Raw genomic sequence first — 18,638 nt, forward strand, 5'->3', positions numbered from 1 at the left:
CCTTAGCGTTGAAAGGAGCCAGTTGAGGTGGTTCGGGCATCTAGTAAGGATGCCCCCTGGGTGCCTCCCTCGGGAGGTGTTCCAGGCACGTCCAGCTGGGAGGAGGCCTCGGGGAAGACCCAGGACTAGGTGGAGAGATTACATCTCCACACTGGCCTGGGAACGCCTCGGGATCCCCCAGTTAGAGCTGGTTAATGTGGCCCGGGAAAGGGAAGTTTGCTAGAGCTGCTGCCCCCACGACCCGACCCCGGATAATCAGTTGAAAATGAGTGAGTGATGAGTGAATAAGATGGATGTTCAAATACAGGAACCTCCCATCAAACCTCACTTTATTTTTAACCCTCTTGATGACATATGTGGTTCCATGGTGTAATGGATAGCACACAGAGCGAACTGAGTTCAAATCTCAATGGGAACTACACTAAACTTTAATATTAAAGAAACTTCACCCTTCTGCCCTTAAATTCATGAAGAAAACTTATATTGCACAGCAGCTGAATTCTCAAAAAGGAGATATAAGATGTCATGCAAATCCATCTTGTGTTTCCGACATAGGTTCATTAAGAGCGGTGGGGTGGAGAGGTTGTCACTTGTTCAAAACAGCAATGCTGGCTCCTAAAGAGAGTAGTTTAGATGCTGCAATAGCATCAGTTTTATCAAAACAGGATATTCTTCTTCGTTGAAAGAAGAGAACTCCATCGAAGGCTTGTCTCAATGGAAATATGTTTTATCTAACTTCCTGATTGACTTCTGCAAGAATTTGATAGACAGTTGGTTCATTCAAATCACCAGGTATATTTTGAAAGCATCTGCCCTTTCCCAGCCCATTTCCAATGAGGACTCCTCATCAAACCCATAAAATGAGTTATGTGTAAGGCACTGAGTGAGAGGGAGCTTTCTGCATTCAGTGATTCCAGTTAACAAAGACAGAAAAATAGACCTGTTTGCTACAGCATGCATTCAGTTTTTACGATCACATACAGACCAATCCTGTCTGAACAAGAGATGGAGATGGGAGCCCATGTTTTCGTCAACCCCCTGAAAATTAAACATATTTGGAACCAGTCTAAGTCAGGACAGCAATCATAAGTCAGCCTTGCCACGCATTAATTGGGCTTGTAATGAGTACTCATGTTAGTGTAAAGGAGGAAGTGATACACTGTTGTGCATCAGTTTAGCCATGTTGCATAATAAAACATTGGGCCAGTTCACATTTTCTCTCCACTTTAAGCATATTTTCCTCTGAATAAGAAAAAATATAGCATTACAATTAACATTGTTAGAAAAATCTTGTGGCACATTTCAGCAATCTAACAACTAATATTCACTTTTTCAGGATATTTTACAACTAATAAATGCAGTGATGATAAAAAAATAGCAGCTTGGAATTTGTTATTCATTTCCATAATAGACAAAACGTTTAGACAAAGAACTTGTAATATGATCAGGCATAAAGAATACAACACTCAACTATACAGAGTATTGAACAGTAGAGGCAAGTGGATGTGTTGGTATGTTTGATTCCAGCTATTGATTATCCTTCCTCTCATTCATCAGCTGGTGTGGCCATGGAAGGGCATTTGGGACGTCCAGAAGCAGGCAAAAGGTTTTCCCAGTAATCTCGACGAGACCTAAGACAAAAGTTAGTCGATATGTTGGATGTAAATCAACACTTCTGCAGAGCACAAATGCACACGTTCCTATGCTGTATTTTAAAAAAAACAAAAACAAAACAACGACAACTGATTCCTAATTTGAAAAGAGCAGCAACTGTCTTACCTGGCCCTGACCCAGGGTTTAGTGTGCATCTCCAGAGCAGCCCCCCACAGTCCGTGCTTCTCTGAAGCTGGTGGGAGGAATCCTCTCTCTGCAGCCATCTCTTCAGCTATAGCTCTGATATGGTACGGCTCGAATCCACAGCAGCCACCAATGTAGCGAATTCCGGCATTGTAAGCCTCTCTGGCGTATTTATGCATGTCCCAGCGGGTCATTGCTCTGGTCTCCAATGCTGAGAGGGGAGTAAAATATTTAAGTCTGGACATTTTGTTATATCTACGTATATATGGGGAGTTAAAAAAGGTAGCACACACATTAGCTACAATCACATACCTTATGTGCTTATACTTTAATTAAAGTTATAATCCGTAAGATATCCATCTGGTTTATTGTCTTATGTTGTTCACTTGTTAAGTTACTATTGTAATGGTAAATTTGAATATTCCTTCTTCCTTGAGAAGCCTTTCAGACAGCAGAACAGAAAGATTTCCCCCCAAGATATCAGATCCCTTTTTCTTTTCCACTCATTTGTGTATTTTAAAGTCTAGACCTTGTAATTGCATTTCACGTTTCAGAGACAGTCAACTGCTCACTGTCTCATGATGTATTCAACCCTTGTGTATTCTGAAACTGTGTTGATCAGACCTGTTAATTATACGGCAGGATGTCTGGGCTGGTCAACCCCACAGTAAGACAAAGGATGTAATACACATTCACGGGGTGGGCTTTCGTCAGGTATAAATGTTCAACGTTTCTTTTGCTCACTTGTCTTTCCTCATTCGAACCGCGTGCATGTCGATTGACCTTTTCTTTGCAAAGAAAATAAAACTTTGTCGGCCGGCACGAATTCATTATTTCATTCTTCATCAAGAGCAGAAAATTTCCACGACAATTTGGTGTCAGAAGTGGGATTCCTCAGGTGATCGTCTGGGACGGAATGCGGACAGGGATAGGCCATCCTGGAAAAGAAAAAGCTTTTCAGCCTCTAACCTCAAAATCTCTTCTGAGGGAGGACTGACCGCAGACCCCCCAGATTGTCCCTGCTGGAATCCTGCGAACAATAAGTCAGCGAAATTTATCTGGTGAGCATTGAAATATTGAAATTCTAACTTCTTGTCTTTTAAAATTTGGGATTTAATTTTACATAATATTTCTAGTTTTCGTTTTATCCACAATTGCTACTGAGTCTCTGACTCAGGGATCAAAGTTTAAATACTTTGGGTTACGCTTGCATCACTTGTGCGGGTTATATAGATATTTTATTATATTGGTATAAGAAAACGAAGTGGTCCTTGCAGAGACGTCTGTATTGTAAGTTGTCGTGCACGACCTCCGCAGCTGGAATGGGGAGTAAAGGCTCTGTTGAGGCAGGACCTCCGGAGGGGCAATTGTGGATGTAATGAGAAAGAAATATGGGGATAAAACTCTAAAATACTTAAATGTCTGGACAGCTGAGTTTGGATTCCCAATAGGGGGATCTCTCAGTTTAAAAACTATATTACTATTAGAGAAAAAAAACTAAAGAAAAAAGAACTAAACATGAGAAGGTAAAAAAGAAATTATCTGTAAAAAAAAAAAAAAAAAAAAAAAATTGGAAACTATGGAAAATCAAAGGGAATGTTTACAGATTTGGAAAGCGGAAGCAAAAGCAAGAAATAGGAGAATAATGCAGAAACAACTTCCTTTTTCAAACGAAATAAGTGAAACAAATGAAAAACAAGATTTAAACACAAAAAGAACATCAGACCCGCAGGTTTCTTCCTTTTTGTTTCCACAGTTGGCGGCTTTGAAGCCGGACCCATGACTCTACTGCAGCCACCGAACCACCCTTCAGCTCCACCACCATACAACGCTACAACAGCTGACGAGAGAAGAAGAACAGATCCCTTCAGCATGACACAACAAACAAGTTTGGGAGCAGCCCATCCAGATGCGTCTGTTCAAACAAAAGATTCTTCGGACAAACAAAAGAAGAAACATCTCAATAAGAACTTCACATGGCAGCAATGACTATGTATAACACAGCCCGAGACTACAGACAGCCACAGCGTGAACACAGACAAAGAATACACAGCCAAGACAACAACTGGAAAAACAATGCTAACAGATCTGCAAGAAGACGTCCTGATGACATCTGTTACCGCTGTGGCCAATCTGGACATTGGAGACGTGAATGTCTCACACCAAGACTGAGGGTGGTCGGGGGCTGTCGGAGAGGGATGGACTCCTGCTGACAAGCCCAACCATCATGTAAAACCAGAAGGAGGTACTGCACAACACTCACACAAACATGTTGACACACAATCCATTGAGAGCTCAGACACAATTGCTTTAACATATGTTCAATACACATCTGATCATTTCAAAAGGTTTCCCAAACATACATTGACTATTGCTGAACAAGATGTTGTATTCTTAGTTGATTCAAGAGCCACACATTCTGTGATAAGAGCTCTAGAACTCACTACAAAACCAAGACTGAGGGGAAAACATGTATACTCTGTTGGTTCATCAGGTCAAACAATCAGAGGGTTTGAAAGTTCAGACCATTCGATTTGGAACCAAGTCTTTCACACTCCTTTGTTCACCCAAATTTAAATTTACTCTATGCATATCAATGGAAATTACAGGAACTAACAGTCTCTTCTGAACTAGTCACAACTGCAACTGATTTCATGACACCAGAGGATCTGTATTGTACATCTCATGTACATCTCATGTGTCACCAGAACCTGATGAGCCATTTGAGGAAAGCTGGATGAGAGAGAGATTTGACAAGCTTAAACTATCACACATATATTGGACACAACACAGATGTGCTATATCAATCTCTCTCACATCAGCTCAATCAAACATGTACACCATAACTGATTCTGTCCCACACATAACACTTGCAAAACACACATCAGATAACTGGGAAGATTTGGGCCCATTCATAAAATCATGTCAGCGCGCAGCCGATTGGCAAAAGACATGTGATCGATCAAATTTTTTATTTTTATTTTATTTTTATTTATTTTTTGTTTTTTATTTTTATTTTATTTTATTTTTTCACCAACACTGCAGTGTTATTGTAAAGGTTTAACATCTGTTGTGCACACTACGAAAACAATCCAGCTGGTACCCGAAAGCACTTCTAAATCTTTTTCTTTTTTGTCTGAAAAATAAGCTGCAACTATCACCGCCCTACAGGAAGTCCCTAAGACACTGTGGGCTATTAATAAGTATGATGTTGGCCTCATCGAAAACTGTGAACCTGTTGTCATAACTCCAAAATCTGACTTTAGACCTTGCAAGCCTCAATATCCACTCAAACAAGAAGCCATCGATGGCATAACGCCAGTTTTTGAGTCTCTTAAAGCAGCAGGAGTAATTATCCCCTGTGATGACTCTCCAGTGCGCACCCCTTTGTTCCCTGTGAAAAAAATCAGAGATAAAAATCAACCAACAGAATGGCGTTTTGTTCAAGATCTGCAAGCAGTTAATGCAGCAGTCCGACCCAGAGCTCCAAATGTTCCAAATCCTTACACCATCCTGTCTCAAGTTCCCCCGAATGCGAAATTCTTTTCAGTGGTGGATCTTTCTAATGCTTTCTTCAGTGTTCCAGTCCATCCAGAAAGTCAATTTTGGTTTGCTTTCAACTTCAATGGAAGAGGCTACACTTTCACTCGCTTGTGTCAAGGATATTGTGAGAGTCCCACCATCTACAATGAAGCTCTCAAACAAAGTCTTGAATCTCTTCTTCTCTCTCCAGGTAGTGCTTTACTACAGTATGTTGACGACCTTTTGATCTGCAGTCAAACCAAGGAACAATGCGAAGACAACACAGTCAAACTCTTAAAACATTTGGCTAAAAGTGGTCACAAAGCCAGCTTGTCGAAATTACAATTTGTCCAGGAACAAGTTCTTTTCTTAGGTCATGTCATCACTTCTGAGGGAAAAACTCTGTCACCAAAAAGAGTAGAATCAATTCAGAATCTTCCAAGACCTCTCAGGAAAAAACAAATGATGTCATTTCTTGGAACGTGCTCTTATTGTCGACAGTTCATTTTAAACTATGCCATTCTTGAGGCTCCACTCGCCTCCCTCATTCATGGCAATAGTTTGCAATCACAAGGTAAGATCACATGGACTCCTGAAGCAGAACAATCTTTCACCAAACTAAAACTTGCCTTACAGACCACTCCAACTTTGGGACTACCTGACCCCACCAGGTCATTTACTCAAACAGTAGATGAGAAAAATGGATACATGACTTCTGTTTTGTTACAGGATCACAGAAATAAACTACGTCCCGTAGCCTATTTTTCTTCCAAACTGGATCCTGTGGCTGCAGGCCTCCCAAGATGTCTCAAAGCTGTTGCTGCAACAGAAAAAGCAGTTATGGCCTCCAGAGACATTGTGGGTTACTCTGATGTAACCCTCCTGGTCCCACATGCTGTGTCCATGATTTTTACTTGAACAAAAAAACTTCTCACCTCTCCACAGCAAGATGGCTCAGATATAACACTGTGCTTTTAGAAATGTCTAACATCACAGTCAAAAGATGCAATGTTTTAAACCCTGCCACTCTCCTCCCTACGCCTGACGACGGACAGGAACATAATTGTGTTGCTGTCCTCCAACAGGTCTGCTCTCCAAGACCAGATCTACAAGAAACCCCATTAACTAACCCTGATTTGGTTCTTTTTGTAGATGGATCTGCCTCACGTGACCTCCAAAGCGGTCACAACAGAGTGGGATTTGCTGTTGTCACTAACCATGAAACTCTTGTCTCAGACTCACTCCCTTCCCAATACTCTGCACAAGCAGCAGAACTGATAGCATTGACACAGGCATGCAAACTGGCAAGAAACAAAACCGTAACTATTTACACTGACTCCAGATATGCATTTGGTGTTGTACACGATTCCGGCACTCTGTGAAAACACAGATAATTCTTAAAAAAAAACTGACGAGAAACCCATTCTCAATCATGACAAAGTTGCAGCTCTCTCTCTCTCTCTCTCTCCAACCCATTATCCTTAATCCTTTGTTTGTTTCAACTCCAGCCTCCATACCCAGCTCCCTCGAAGCATTACTGACCTTTGCCACACCATAGGAAAAGACGCTTTGGAAACGATGCGGTGCCACACAGAAAGACGCAGTGTGGCAAGGGCCTGATAACAAACCATGTCTACCTAAACATTTCTTTCCTCACTTTGCAAAGTTGACACATGGATTGGACCATGTGTCAAAAGGGGGAATGTTGGATGCCATAACCCGCTATTGGTTTTCAGCTTATGTGCAGAAGTTTTGTCATCATGTATGATTTGTGCAACACATAACACAGGTGAAGTCAGCCCTTCCACCGCCAGCTTCCACATCGCTCCATGACTTCCAGCCTGGTGACTGGGTGGTGATAAAGGACCTGAGAAGGAAACATTGGAATTCCAAACGCTGGCGAGGTCCATTCCAAGTACACCTGACAACACACACCGCTGTGAAGATTACTGAAAGAACAACGTGGATACACACCAGCCACTGCAGGAAGGTTCCCGAACCAACAGAGGGACTCAGTTGTCAACGCAAGAACGAACAACGAGAGGACAACTTGAGGGATAACTCCGTGAATTCAACAAACACCCATTAGAGGCACAGAACCATTTTCTTTCAACTGCATCATGCACCACCTGATCCTGTTCCTTTCATGGTCAGCGATTCTGACAGAAGCTTACACCTACAAACCCACCAAGACTGTCACTCTGAACAAAGGACAAAATGCAACATTCATGCACTGTTTATCCTGAAATTTGGCGATCAGGACAAGTTCATGCATATTATGCCAATCATGACAAGTATCTATGCACAGACTTGTGTTTGTTCAGTATCACCATCCGGCCCTTATCTAGGTCAGCCAACTTGTCTAACTAAAATATTTGTAATATTTTTTTTTTTTTTTTTTTTTTTTTTGTTTGTTTTTCCCTTACCTTTTACTCCTATATTTTATATTTTAAATTCTCAAACTTACTTTTCTAAACCACTGCCATGATGATACATTTTAAAATCTGCGTTAATTAATGTTCGGATTATTAAGTTGTAGTAGAATTTTAAAGTTGCATTTTATGTTTATTTTATTCCATTTTTATTTTTTATTTTTTGTTTTACTTCTTTATCATTATTTCATTTCATCTATTCTGATTTTGCAAATATTATTTTTATTTCTTGTTCATGCTTTATTCTCTTCAGTTGTGATTAATGAGTAATCAAAAGGGGGAAATGTAATGGTAAATTTGAATATTCCTTCTTCCTTGAGAAGCCTTTCAGACAGCAGAACAGAAAGATTTCCCCCCAAGATATCAGATCCCTTTTTCTTTTCCACTCATTTGTGTATTTTAAAGTCTAGACCTTGTAATTGCATTTCACGTTTCAGAGACAGTCAACTGCTCACTGTCTCATGATGTATTCAACCCTTGTGTATTCTGAAACTGTGTTGATCAGACCTGTTAATTATACGGCAGGATGTCTGGGCTGGTCAACCCCACAGTAAGACAAAGGATGTAATACACATTCACGGGGTGGGCTTTCGTCAGGTATAAATGTTCAACGTTTCTTTTGCTCACTTGTCTTTCCTCATTCGAACCGCGTGCATGTCGATTGACCTTTTCTTTGCAAAGAAAATAAAACTTTGTCGGCCGGCACGAATTCATTATTTCATTCTTCATCAAGAGCAGAAAATTTCCACGACACTATCTATCAAAGAGTGAGTTAAAACAACGATGATTGATCATATGACCCACTAATGAAAGCACTCATTCCCTCGAGATCTAAATGCAAAGACATGTTAGTGACACTGCTGACAGCGATTGGTCTGCCGGGAAAGATCGTCACTAACGGATAGGATGCATTCACTTGTAATTGGAAATCGGGAACTTCCAACTTCTGAGTCAGGCTCATAGTAGGGGCAGAAGTGTAATAGGAAACTGTGTGTGTATGGATTTAAGAGACTGGAAGTAGATGAATGTGTGTCAATAACGTTTACATAAAGAAAGTCACCACACATAGCAACCGTGAACTTGATAAGATGGAGGACTCTGAAAGAACAGGCTCACCTGCAATTACCACCAAAGAGGCTGCTTGAAACAAGGTCTCAAATATTACGGATTATGATTACACAAAAATCAATTCTGACCAAAGGGGAACTCAGGTAGCGAGAGGTATCCAGTGTGGTTGCACTCAGGTGTGTGAAAGCCCAGCGGCTGGATCATGAGATGGGCTTTGAGACCAGCTTTCTCTAATCCCGCTTTCATCAACTTCACCGTACGAATGCACGTCAGAGGGTCCAAGTGGCAATTTATCCCAACAATGTCAGCTCCTGCAAATGAACACAGATGCATAAAACCTTTTTCAGATTGTACAATTGAAACACATCAGACTTGCTCACACAGTACCACGTCGCAGAATAATTTCAATCTACACTACCAGCTTTGACCAGCCTGACAGCACACTCTCCAGGCGGGACTCCCTGTATGTCTCCTTGAGGGGAGATGCACAGTGTTGCACCCACTGGTTTACCACTGGTCTTCAGCACCTCCACTGCCCACACTGCCTCTTCCACATGCTCAAAGTACTGCAGAAAAAATATGCATGTGATCAATAAAGCATGGCTCCAAAACAGAATCAAGAAAAAAGAAAAACACTGAGAAGACACAAGTTAATTTATTAATTTCTGGCCATAATGTGCTAAAAAACACAAACCTGCAATAATAACTTTGGTCTAAATATCAGCATCATTAGCTGCTACATGCTCAACCTTCTTCACCAGCTAGTTGCTAACTCTGTGTCTGTGTTTTGGTGCTGGGCAGGTAGCACACAGCAGATGTATCCATTTATCAGAACCCAAACAGTGAGATTTAAAGGGCAAAAGTTCTGTAGAATTTCAGTGCCATTGTTACATTATTATTATTTGTATTATACAGAGCCATTTGATTCATTTTGTAGATCAAATATACTGAGCTTTGCTGGTTTAAGCACATTATAATCAACTGTACACAGGTAATCCTCTTGGAAATAGCTACACTATTGTCTTAGTCATTATTATCAGCCATCAATTATTATTATTCTAGGCTAGACATACCTCTGCAATAAGGAAATCAATGTCCTCCTTGAGGAAGTCATCCAGCTGTTTCTTAAAGATGGCCTTGACCTCATTCTCACTGTGACTTTTCACATAACAGGGAGTCTGGGACACACCCCCAGCGACCAACGCATCACCCTCATTGGCTACCTCCCTGGCCAGGCCGCATGCTGCCTTGTTGATCTGGGCCCCCTGGATCAGTGGAGAGCAGACTGGACTATCAGAATATCGGAAACACAGAATGATGTTGTTAGAAGATTTTCTAAATTGATTAAGAAGGTTTGTACTGACGGTGATGTTGGTGACATTGCCACTGATCTCCAGTTTATCCTCACTGCAGTAGAAGGTGAGCGTTTGAATCACATTGGCTCCTGCTCTCAGAAACTCCCTGTGCAGCTGTCGCACTGACAGAACAACAGAAAGAGATAGACAGAAGAGTGGCTTCTATGACAAAAACAAAGTTGACTCTGTGATCTTGATAAATAACGGAGTAGAGAACGACTTCTTTGTGATTAAACATATGAGGCAGGGGCAAGGCTGGACCACCAACCAGAGAGACTCACTGCATGCCAACAGGTTTAGATAACTTGATTAATTTCCGATTTGTTGAGTAATTGGCACTACTAATTAACACCCTTATTTGATACATTTGTTGTTATGTCTCGTAGTTATAATAATAACAAAAACTGGTAATGTTTTCACCTCGTGATTCTCTTTGTCATCATGAACACAGTCGCAGTTTTAGTATTTCTCTAGGTGTTCACACATCCGTCCCAACCCGGCAACATACAATCATAGAACTTTACAGGTGTGTTGTGGAGATTGAAATGAAGGTCAAGTTCAACTGGGCCCGGTTTTTACCTGCTTCAGGGTATTCAACAGCTGCCTCAGGTGTCCAATGTCCCGCCTTCACATAACCACGTCGCTCTAGCTGCATCACATAACCTCCATCTCCTACCACCACCTCCCCAGCATTTAGTCGCTCCAAGATACCCTGAATGCACGCACGCACACACACACACACACACACGCACACACACACACACACACACACACACACACACACACACACACACACACACACACATGCACACACACATACACACACACACACACACACACAAACACATATGGTATATTACATATACAAACATCCCCTCAATTATTGATTCCTTAGACGGCACTATAACTTTTATTTTTGTATTTCATATCTGTATTATTCTATTTTAACCTATTGTATTTATCTATTCTGTATCCAATTGTTTTTAAAAGCCAGTTTCATGTTTTATGTAAAGCACTTGGAATTGTCTGTTTCTGAAATGTTGATAAACTTGTCTTGTCTTGCCTTGCCTCAGAGCTACGCTGAATACCGCAATGCAGAGCTGACCTGAGGGAGGTGAAGCCTCAAACATGCTGTCATGATGAGCTCTGTTCATATGGAATAAACAAGTTTTCTCTAGTTCTACAGGAAATTATTCGCATGTCTCATTGTGTTGGCACTTTGGTTAAAATACTTAAAATAGTATTATAGGCTATTTAGATTTACAACACACCCAAAGTGTTAAACAGTTTACTTGTCCCTATTAAATCATATTCTGAATCTAAATATAGGCTTATTTATATTATAACTGTTACAGTATCTGCCCTGTAAATCTCTCTCACAAACATACAGACATGTACTTGTTCCAGAGCACATGTTTTCCCACATGTTTTCAATTCTAAATATTAGCTAATGACAAATCTGTCTCACTTAACGTTTTGTTTGCATTACAATGTTTCTTGGATTAGGTTTTAATTTGCTCTTGTAATTTTGGCAATCATTGATAAACTAGGTTTAATGAGTAACAGGACTAAACAGAATTGTTTTGGAACTCCACAGATATCCTCTGCTGTCACTCAGTTTCCCCTGTTTCACTTACTTCACCAAGTGACAGACCTGTTGACTTACCCTCCTCTTGCTCTCCATTGCAGACAAAATCCAAGCAAGCTTTCAAAACTCGAAAGAAATACGAGTTGGTTACTGTAGTAGAGTAGTATATGAGGTCAGCACAGTGACTGGCACGAGTTGAATGAGGTTGTGGCTGCAACTTTAAGAGGCTCAGAGCGGAGTTATGTGGGCCGACAGGTGCACTGCCCCTTTTCATGACAAACAATATCCCTAACCCTTTCACTCTCACAGAGAGGGGAAATACGTACAACACATACAATACTTACAGATAAATAAATGTATAAAATAAAGAATTATTCATAATAATAATAGTTATAGTAATAATAAAATAATAGGCTACTTAAGTGCTGAAATAAATACTGAAAAATAAAGTTGACAATTAATCAGGACATAAATAAACACGTCTTAAATCAATTTCTTCATTGTTGTTCACCTACTGTACATTTCAAGTCAAGTCAAATGAATCTTTATTGCCACTTGGGGAAATTTGTCTTGGACACAGTACATGATTGCTTCATAAAGACCATACTGTACTTTACAGACGTAATAAACAAAGAACAAAGCACAAAACAAAAGAAACAGGCAAACAAACATTCAAACATCATTGACAACATGGTGCTTATTCTGTGAGATAAAATGCACATGTTTCTTTTGTATGAAAGTGAACGCTGTGGGGATAAAGTGCAGGTGTTAATATATTTATTGCACATTGCCCTATAGCACTAGAAGCTGTGTATAAAGTGCAAGTGCTAAAGTACTAAGTGATAAAGTGCAACGTCACATTATTCTATTGTACATTGTTCATCAGCTTTATGGAGGCTTGGACAAGTGATACTTTAAAGCGATTTGATTTGCACCATGGCACATTAAGTCTGTCTGATGGCAAGGTTTCACATTCAGGAAAGAGGGGATGTTGGGAGTCAAAAATAATTTTCTCTCTTTTTTCCTTACTGCTCATTTAGGTTTTGGTAGTGTGTGTTCTCTTTTCCCTTTTATTTTCATCTCTGTTTTGTGCATGTTGGCAAGTTTGCTTTTTAGCTGATATCTGATGATGCTCTCGTTTACTACATTTGCGTGTCACAGGATCATCATGATCAGGCTGCCATAACATCTTAAATACAGCCTCTGCGAAAGTCTATTGCACAGGTTGTTGGTGTGTTTTCCAGAAAAGAAGGTTGTCAATGTGGACCCTTAAGTACTTATATGATGATACCTGGGTGATCTTCTGATTTTTAATGACCGCTGTCTCATGGTCAGTCACTTGCCTCGGGTCCAAGACCATCTCCTGTGTTTTGGTGACATTTAGAATTAGATGGTTGGTGTCACACTACTTAATGAATAAGTCTAGTTCATCCAGTCAGGAGGTCCCGTAGAAATTTGTTTTCAGACCAATGAGTTTCGAGATTGCTTTTTAAAAGCACACAAACAAACATATGATTTAGAACCCCACTACTACATACTATCAACACTTAGCTATGTTAATGAACCACAATATTTTTACGCCCTTACATTTAGGAAAAAAAACTCTTTAGTGATAAAACGGAATAATATAATATTCATTATTAATAATGAGTGCATAATGAGCCAGCTTGCTACTATAGCCTACTTGTAATCCTTTATTTTGAAGATTATACATCTGTTCTTTCATTTAAATAACTAATTTTGAATTTTTACTTTTACTTTTACTCAAATAAAAGATCTGAGTTGCTTCCACACCGCAGTGGTATGGAGGTAGAATTGTCTCAAAAAGATAAATACATGTATTTATCTTTTTGAGACGATTCTACCTCCATACAAGATACAGGATAAATACATATATTTATCTTTGTGAGACGATTCTACCTCCATACAAGATACAGGAAAACTACATGTATTTATCTTTTTGAGACACTTCTACCTCCATATAAGATACAGGATAAATACATGTATTTATCATTTTGAGTCGATTCTACCTCCATACAAGATACAGGATAAATACATGTATTTATCTTTTTGATACACTTCTACCTCCATACAAGATACAGGATAAATACATGTATTTGTCTTTCTGAGACGATTCTACCTCCATACAAGATACAGGATAAATACATGTATTTATCATTTTGAGTCGATTCTACCTCCATACAAGATACAGGATAAATACATGTATTTATCTTTTTGAATCGATTCTACCTCCATACAAGATACAGGATAAATACATGTATTTATCTTTTTGATACACTTCTACCTCCATACAATGGCCACATAATGATTTTCCCACTCATCTTCACTTCTCCCTCTCGGCCTGCAGGGGGCGCTGCTCAGTTGGTCAGGAGAGTATATGACGTGATGTCACTTCCTGGCGGGATTTCGAGCTGAACACGGATGTAAACAAAACAACGGCGTTAATGACTGACACAGTGGACCACTGCAGTGTTTTTGTTGTTGTAAACAATGCTTTAAATGTGTCGCTGAAACCTAATGCCAAAGTTTTACTACACCGTCGTGCCAGAGTACCGTCACGGTAACAAGCAAGTGTGACGTTACTGTCAGAGAGGAGGAGGTTGTTTATCGCCTCTATTTGATTTGGATTTACCGGCACCGTTAACCCCCGTTAAGCACGGTAAGACAACTTAAAAGCGCCCCATGGTCCATTTACAGCCTCAATGCGCACAAGGGATGTTGACTTTGACTGCTGCATTTGTAACCTTGGTATTAAATGTTTGTTTACACTGCATTATCAGGGGTGGACTGTGCATATATCCAGATAATTTACAATTTGTAGGTACTTGGATTGTTGTTACTTTAATATTTACATGTTCTGTTACTTTACACTTCACCAGAGGCAAATATTTTACTTTTTCTTTCACTATTGTACCTTTTTTTTATTGAAAAGAGAAAGATTCAATATAAACATTACTTGTCCTACATGTTCCAGAGTTATAGCTTCACAATACCAAAAAATGTATTTCTAAATGTAGAAATAATAATAATAATACATTATGAACTATTAACTATTAAATTAAAATTAGTTAATGATAATTAGTACATTCAAATGTATAAGTCAGTAAAATATAAAAAAGTAATGAAGAACACAAGGGAGTAAATCTGTAATTTTTACATGTCATTGTCCTGCAAACTTCCTACAGGACTCATTCTCCCCCGTAACTTATTCCTGTGGGACTTTATTTTGTTTTATGATCGCCTTATAAACTCATCTCATCTTCAACCGCTTATCCGGGGTCGGGTCGCGGGGGCAGCAGCTTTAGCAGGGGACCCCAAACTTCCCTTTCCCGGGCCACATTAACCAGCTCTAACTGGGGGGTCCCGAGGCGTTCCCAGGCCAGTGTGGAGATATAATCTCTCCACCTAGTAAATTGTGAAGCATTATGTGATTAAACTACCCAAGAGTTTGTGAAGCAGTTAAAATCCCTCTCCTTACTTTGCTCCATTTCGACCACTCCATTAATGAATGAACACATACATACACACACATAATGAACACATAGGCTAGGCCACATTTTAAAACTAAAAAGAACAAACAAATATGCTTTAAGCACACTTTAAATCAAATTTGAATTCAATATGTTTACTTGTAAGGCAGTATGTATTGTTTCAGCTGCCCTGCCTTTCATATAGACTAGTTCCTTAGTTTCTGACATTTATATTTCCCCATGGTGTGTTTGCATTTTCATATTTTAGTGATGATCAGATTTATCCTAAACTTTTCTTTAATATTCATTGTCATTCTCCTAAATGGTTGTTTTTGCTTCGAAATCTGTTTGATACATAAGCAAATTCAGTAGCACATGAGTAGTAATTCATTATTTAGATCAAACACAGGCGATCTGACATCTGGGTTGATTTCTCCTTCCAGTCAGCGGCACTGTTTTGTGATGGACCCATCTGACAGCGTGGGGAACCTCAGCCACACGGTGGAGGCTGTGGCACTGAACGATGCTCCTGCTCCTGACAGCGCCACCGGACAGAAAGATGCGGAGCCTGAAGACATGCTGAGGTTCTCCCTCCACAACTGCTTTTAACATATCTGTCATTTTACAGTTTACAATGGCTGAGTGCTTATTTATTATTTATTATTAATTATTATTTATTTGATGAATCACACCCAAACAAAAGTGTTTAACATTTCCATCCACTCGTATCAAGCACCCACATTACTGCTTGTCATAAAATGATCTGTAAAATAACTGTAATGACTGTTTTCAGGCTTAAACAACAGATGTCCAACCAGTGCTTTGAGATGGCAGTACAGCTCCAAGCAGGTATGTGTGCAGCTGTGTGCATTTTTTCCCGTTATGTTAAAATTTCATTAAGAGGACAAACATGATATTGTTTCCTTTTAACAGGAAAAACTAAGAGGTCATGCAGCACATCTGAAGCTGAGAGAGACTTGTGAGTATAAGGAATTATCCTATTGATATTAATGGCGTCATTAAACCAAATGTAAGATTAGTGTTGATTTAAAAATGTTTACTTTAAAGTTATTTTTTTTCATTAAATGTTTTCAGGCCAGATTATGTCAATGAGCTGGAAAGTGTCAAGACAAAACATTTTAACTGCACATTGACACTGCACAGGTAAATTGATGCCTTATTATACTCTATATAGTATACATTGTACAAAAATCAGTTATCACAAAAAATAAGTATAATATTGAAGCAGTGAATTTTGACCAGTCGTTGATCGTCTTTCAGAATGCAGATGTGGCACGCTATTGGAGAAAAACTGAAACAGAATGATTCAGAGGCAGTGTAAGTCAAATCACAACATATCGAATCAGCTGATCCACAATTATTTATTTTTTATAATTTTGATGATTGTGTCATACACCTGTGTTTTTCCTCAGTGCCCTGAAAGCTGTGAATGACCGCTGCATGGCTCTGTGTTCACAAATAAAAAAACTTCAGCAAGTAAGCAGCCACATCATCCATTGTGTACACGTATAATTGTACTGCATCTATAAAATTGTTTCATAACTGTGCTTTGACATCAGATGAAATGACAGTGTTCTTGAAATGGTGTCCGTGTTAAAATGTGTGGTACTATACAATCAATATAAATAATAGTAGGGATGCAACAGTTCAACAAGCCCACGGTTCGGTTTGTAATGCGTTGTTGGGTCACTGCTTTGGTTCCGTTTGTAGGGAGAAGAAAAACCTATGTTCTCTCCATGTTTCAGAAAAAACTCTCTCTTTATCCAGAGATTTGATAATATTTGACAAATATTCTGCTCAGCCTATTTAAAGCCTTGTTAAAAGATGATGGTGCATCCTCAAATATTATATTTTAGCTTCCACATGTAATCTCCACTGTGAATCCTGCATTCACACAACCTAACAACTTTTGTTTCCTTATGGAACTGAGAAATTGCAGCTCCACAGGCTCACAGGACCACTGGTGCTCTTGCAAACAGATCAGAAAGAAAAAAGTGCAGGCACTCAGTCGGGATTGAAAAAGTTAAAACCCCTTTCTTTTAGTGGGTGCGCCCTCCTCAGGGTGTATGAAGACTACCCTGAGGAGGGCTCAAGCCAACACGCTTTGGTGTTTTATTAAATTGTTCCCACTAAAATAAAAGGTTTTTAACTTTTTTCTTTCAGTAATAGCCTTATGTTTTGGGTAAGCTTTTATATAGATTTGTATACAATTGCAGTTCAGATTTGAGAGGACAGATTGACTCCTACAGCTGACCACTAATGCTTCTCTGCAAGTTTACTGCAACAAGTTTGAATATGTAACTGCTAAATCATGGTGAACTCCCTCTCATAATCCTTGGGGGCCATAGTAACCTTCAACCCCCCTTTGACCTGTGAGGAGGTTCAAGCGGTCAGTCAGATAAGAAGACCTTGAGCTTTGTAAGCTTCTTGAGATATGCAGAGGAAGGAAACTGTATCTGCCTGTTAATGTGGACACTAGCTGAGAGGAGTTGTAAAACTCTTTATGTCCTTGTTATTCGTGATAGTTTAGGGTATATTCTGGGAGTAGAGCAGGGGTCTTCCTGGTACCAGAAACACGATGAAACAATACACTGAAGTAAGCTCAACAGAAGCTGATCTATACGTTTTATTTTCTTTATTCATCGGAATAAAAGACTGACCTAAAAGTACGATTTTATGCATCAGTAGTGATCTGTGAAATTGCGATAACTGATTATTTTGTTAACAGGAGTCAAGAGATCTTCAAGATGAAATCACAGAAATACAGAAGAAGAGGCTTGGTATGTTAAGTGCTAAAGAAAAAGTCGAATTAGATCTTGATTTAGTTTTTCCACAGTCCAGTTTGTTGACAGTTAGTTGTGTGTGTGTGTTTGTGTCTGTGTGTGTGTGTGTGTCTCTGTGTAGAGATGAAGCGGCTCACACATGAGAAAATGAAAGAGATGCAAGAGTTGTCCAAGAAAGAGCACCCGGTTACAGAATCATACAAAACCATCTTGGAGAAAGGCCAGGAGAACCTGGAGATATACAAAAAGATGATCGTCATGGCGCAGAACGTTCTCAGGGTAAAGAATACGTACAGGAATTGTGATAAAAAGAAAATGACCTGTCTACAATGTTTCTTTTGTATCTTATCCCTGGCACTTTGGGTCTAGAAATGTGCTTTACAAAAACCCTTATCATTATTATTTATTATGATGATTGAAAATGGTTAATGTCTACAATGGTATTTGCAGCCGGTGTATTAATGTAAGTGTTTCTCTTCAGGGCATCCTCTTGGCCTGTAAAGTCAACTGGCTGGATGATCCCAAACTTCGAGACATCTGTATGACGCTGGAGGAATTGCCCATCTCTGACTAGAGAACAA

At 39.4% G+C, this 18,638-nt stretch overlaps 2 protein-coding genes across 2 annotated transcripts; one reads left to right on the plus strand and one right to left on the minus strand.

Moving 5' to 3' along the window:
• Positions 1–1,546: 1,546 nt before the first annotated feature.
• LOC310945602 (betaine--homocysteine S-methyltransferase 1-like) lies at positions 1,547–11,858 on the minus strand (the record flags this gene model as incomplete). The annotated part of the gene is made up of 8 exons (XM_083911743.1): positions 1,547–1,631; positions 1,780–2,008; positions 8,948–9,130; positions 9,238–9,385; positions 9,893–10,084; positions 10,184–10,296; positions 10,754–10,886; positions 11,841–11,858. 8 exons carry the CDS (start codon positions 11,856–11,858, stop codon positions 1,547–1,549), a joined length of 1,101 nt encoding a protein of 366 aa, XP_083767869.1.
• Positions 11,859–14,297: 2,439 nt separating this feature from the next.
• On the plus strand, positions 14,298–18,631 carry cenph (centromere protein H; the record flags this gene model as incomplete). The annotated part of the gene is made up of 10 exons (XM_083911980.1): positions 14,298–14,442; positions 15,697–15,837; positions 16,047–16,102; positions 16,187–16,232; positions 16,349–16,417; positions 16,535–16,591; positions 16,687–16,750; positions 18,003–18,054; positions 18,179–18,336; positions 18,539–18,631. Exons 2-10 carry the CDS (start codon positions 15,716–15,718, stop codon positions 18,629–18,631), a joined length of 717 nt encoding a protein of 238 aa, XP_083768106.1. The 5' UTR covers positions 14,298–14,442; positions 15,697–15,715.
• Positions 18,632–18,638: the final 7 nt, after the last annotated feature.

The sequence above is a fragment of the Echiichthys vipera genome (genome assembly GCF_963691815.1).
Source record: "Echiichthys vipera genome assembly, chromosome: 4".
In the NCBI taxonomy this organism is placed as follows: Eukaryota; Metazoa; Chordata; class Actinopteri; order Perciformes; family Trachinidae; genus Echiichthys; species Echiichthys vipera.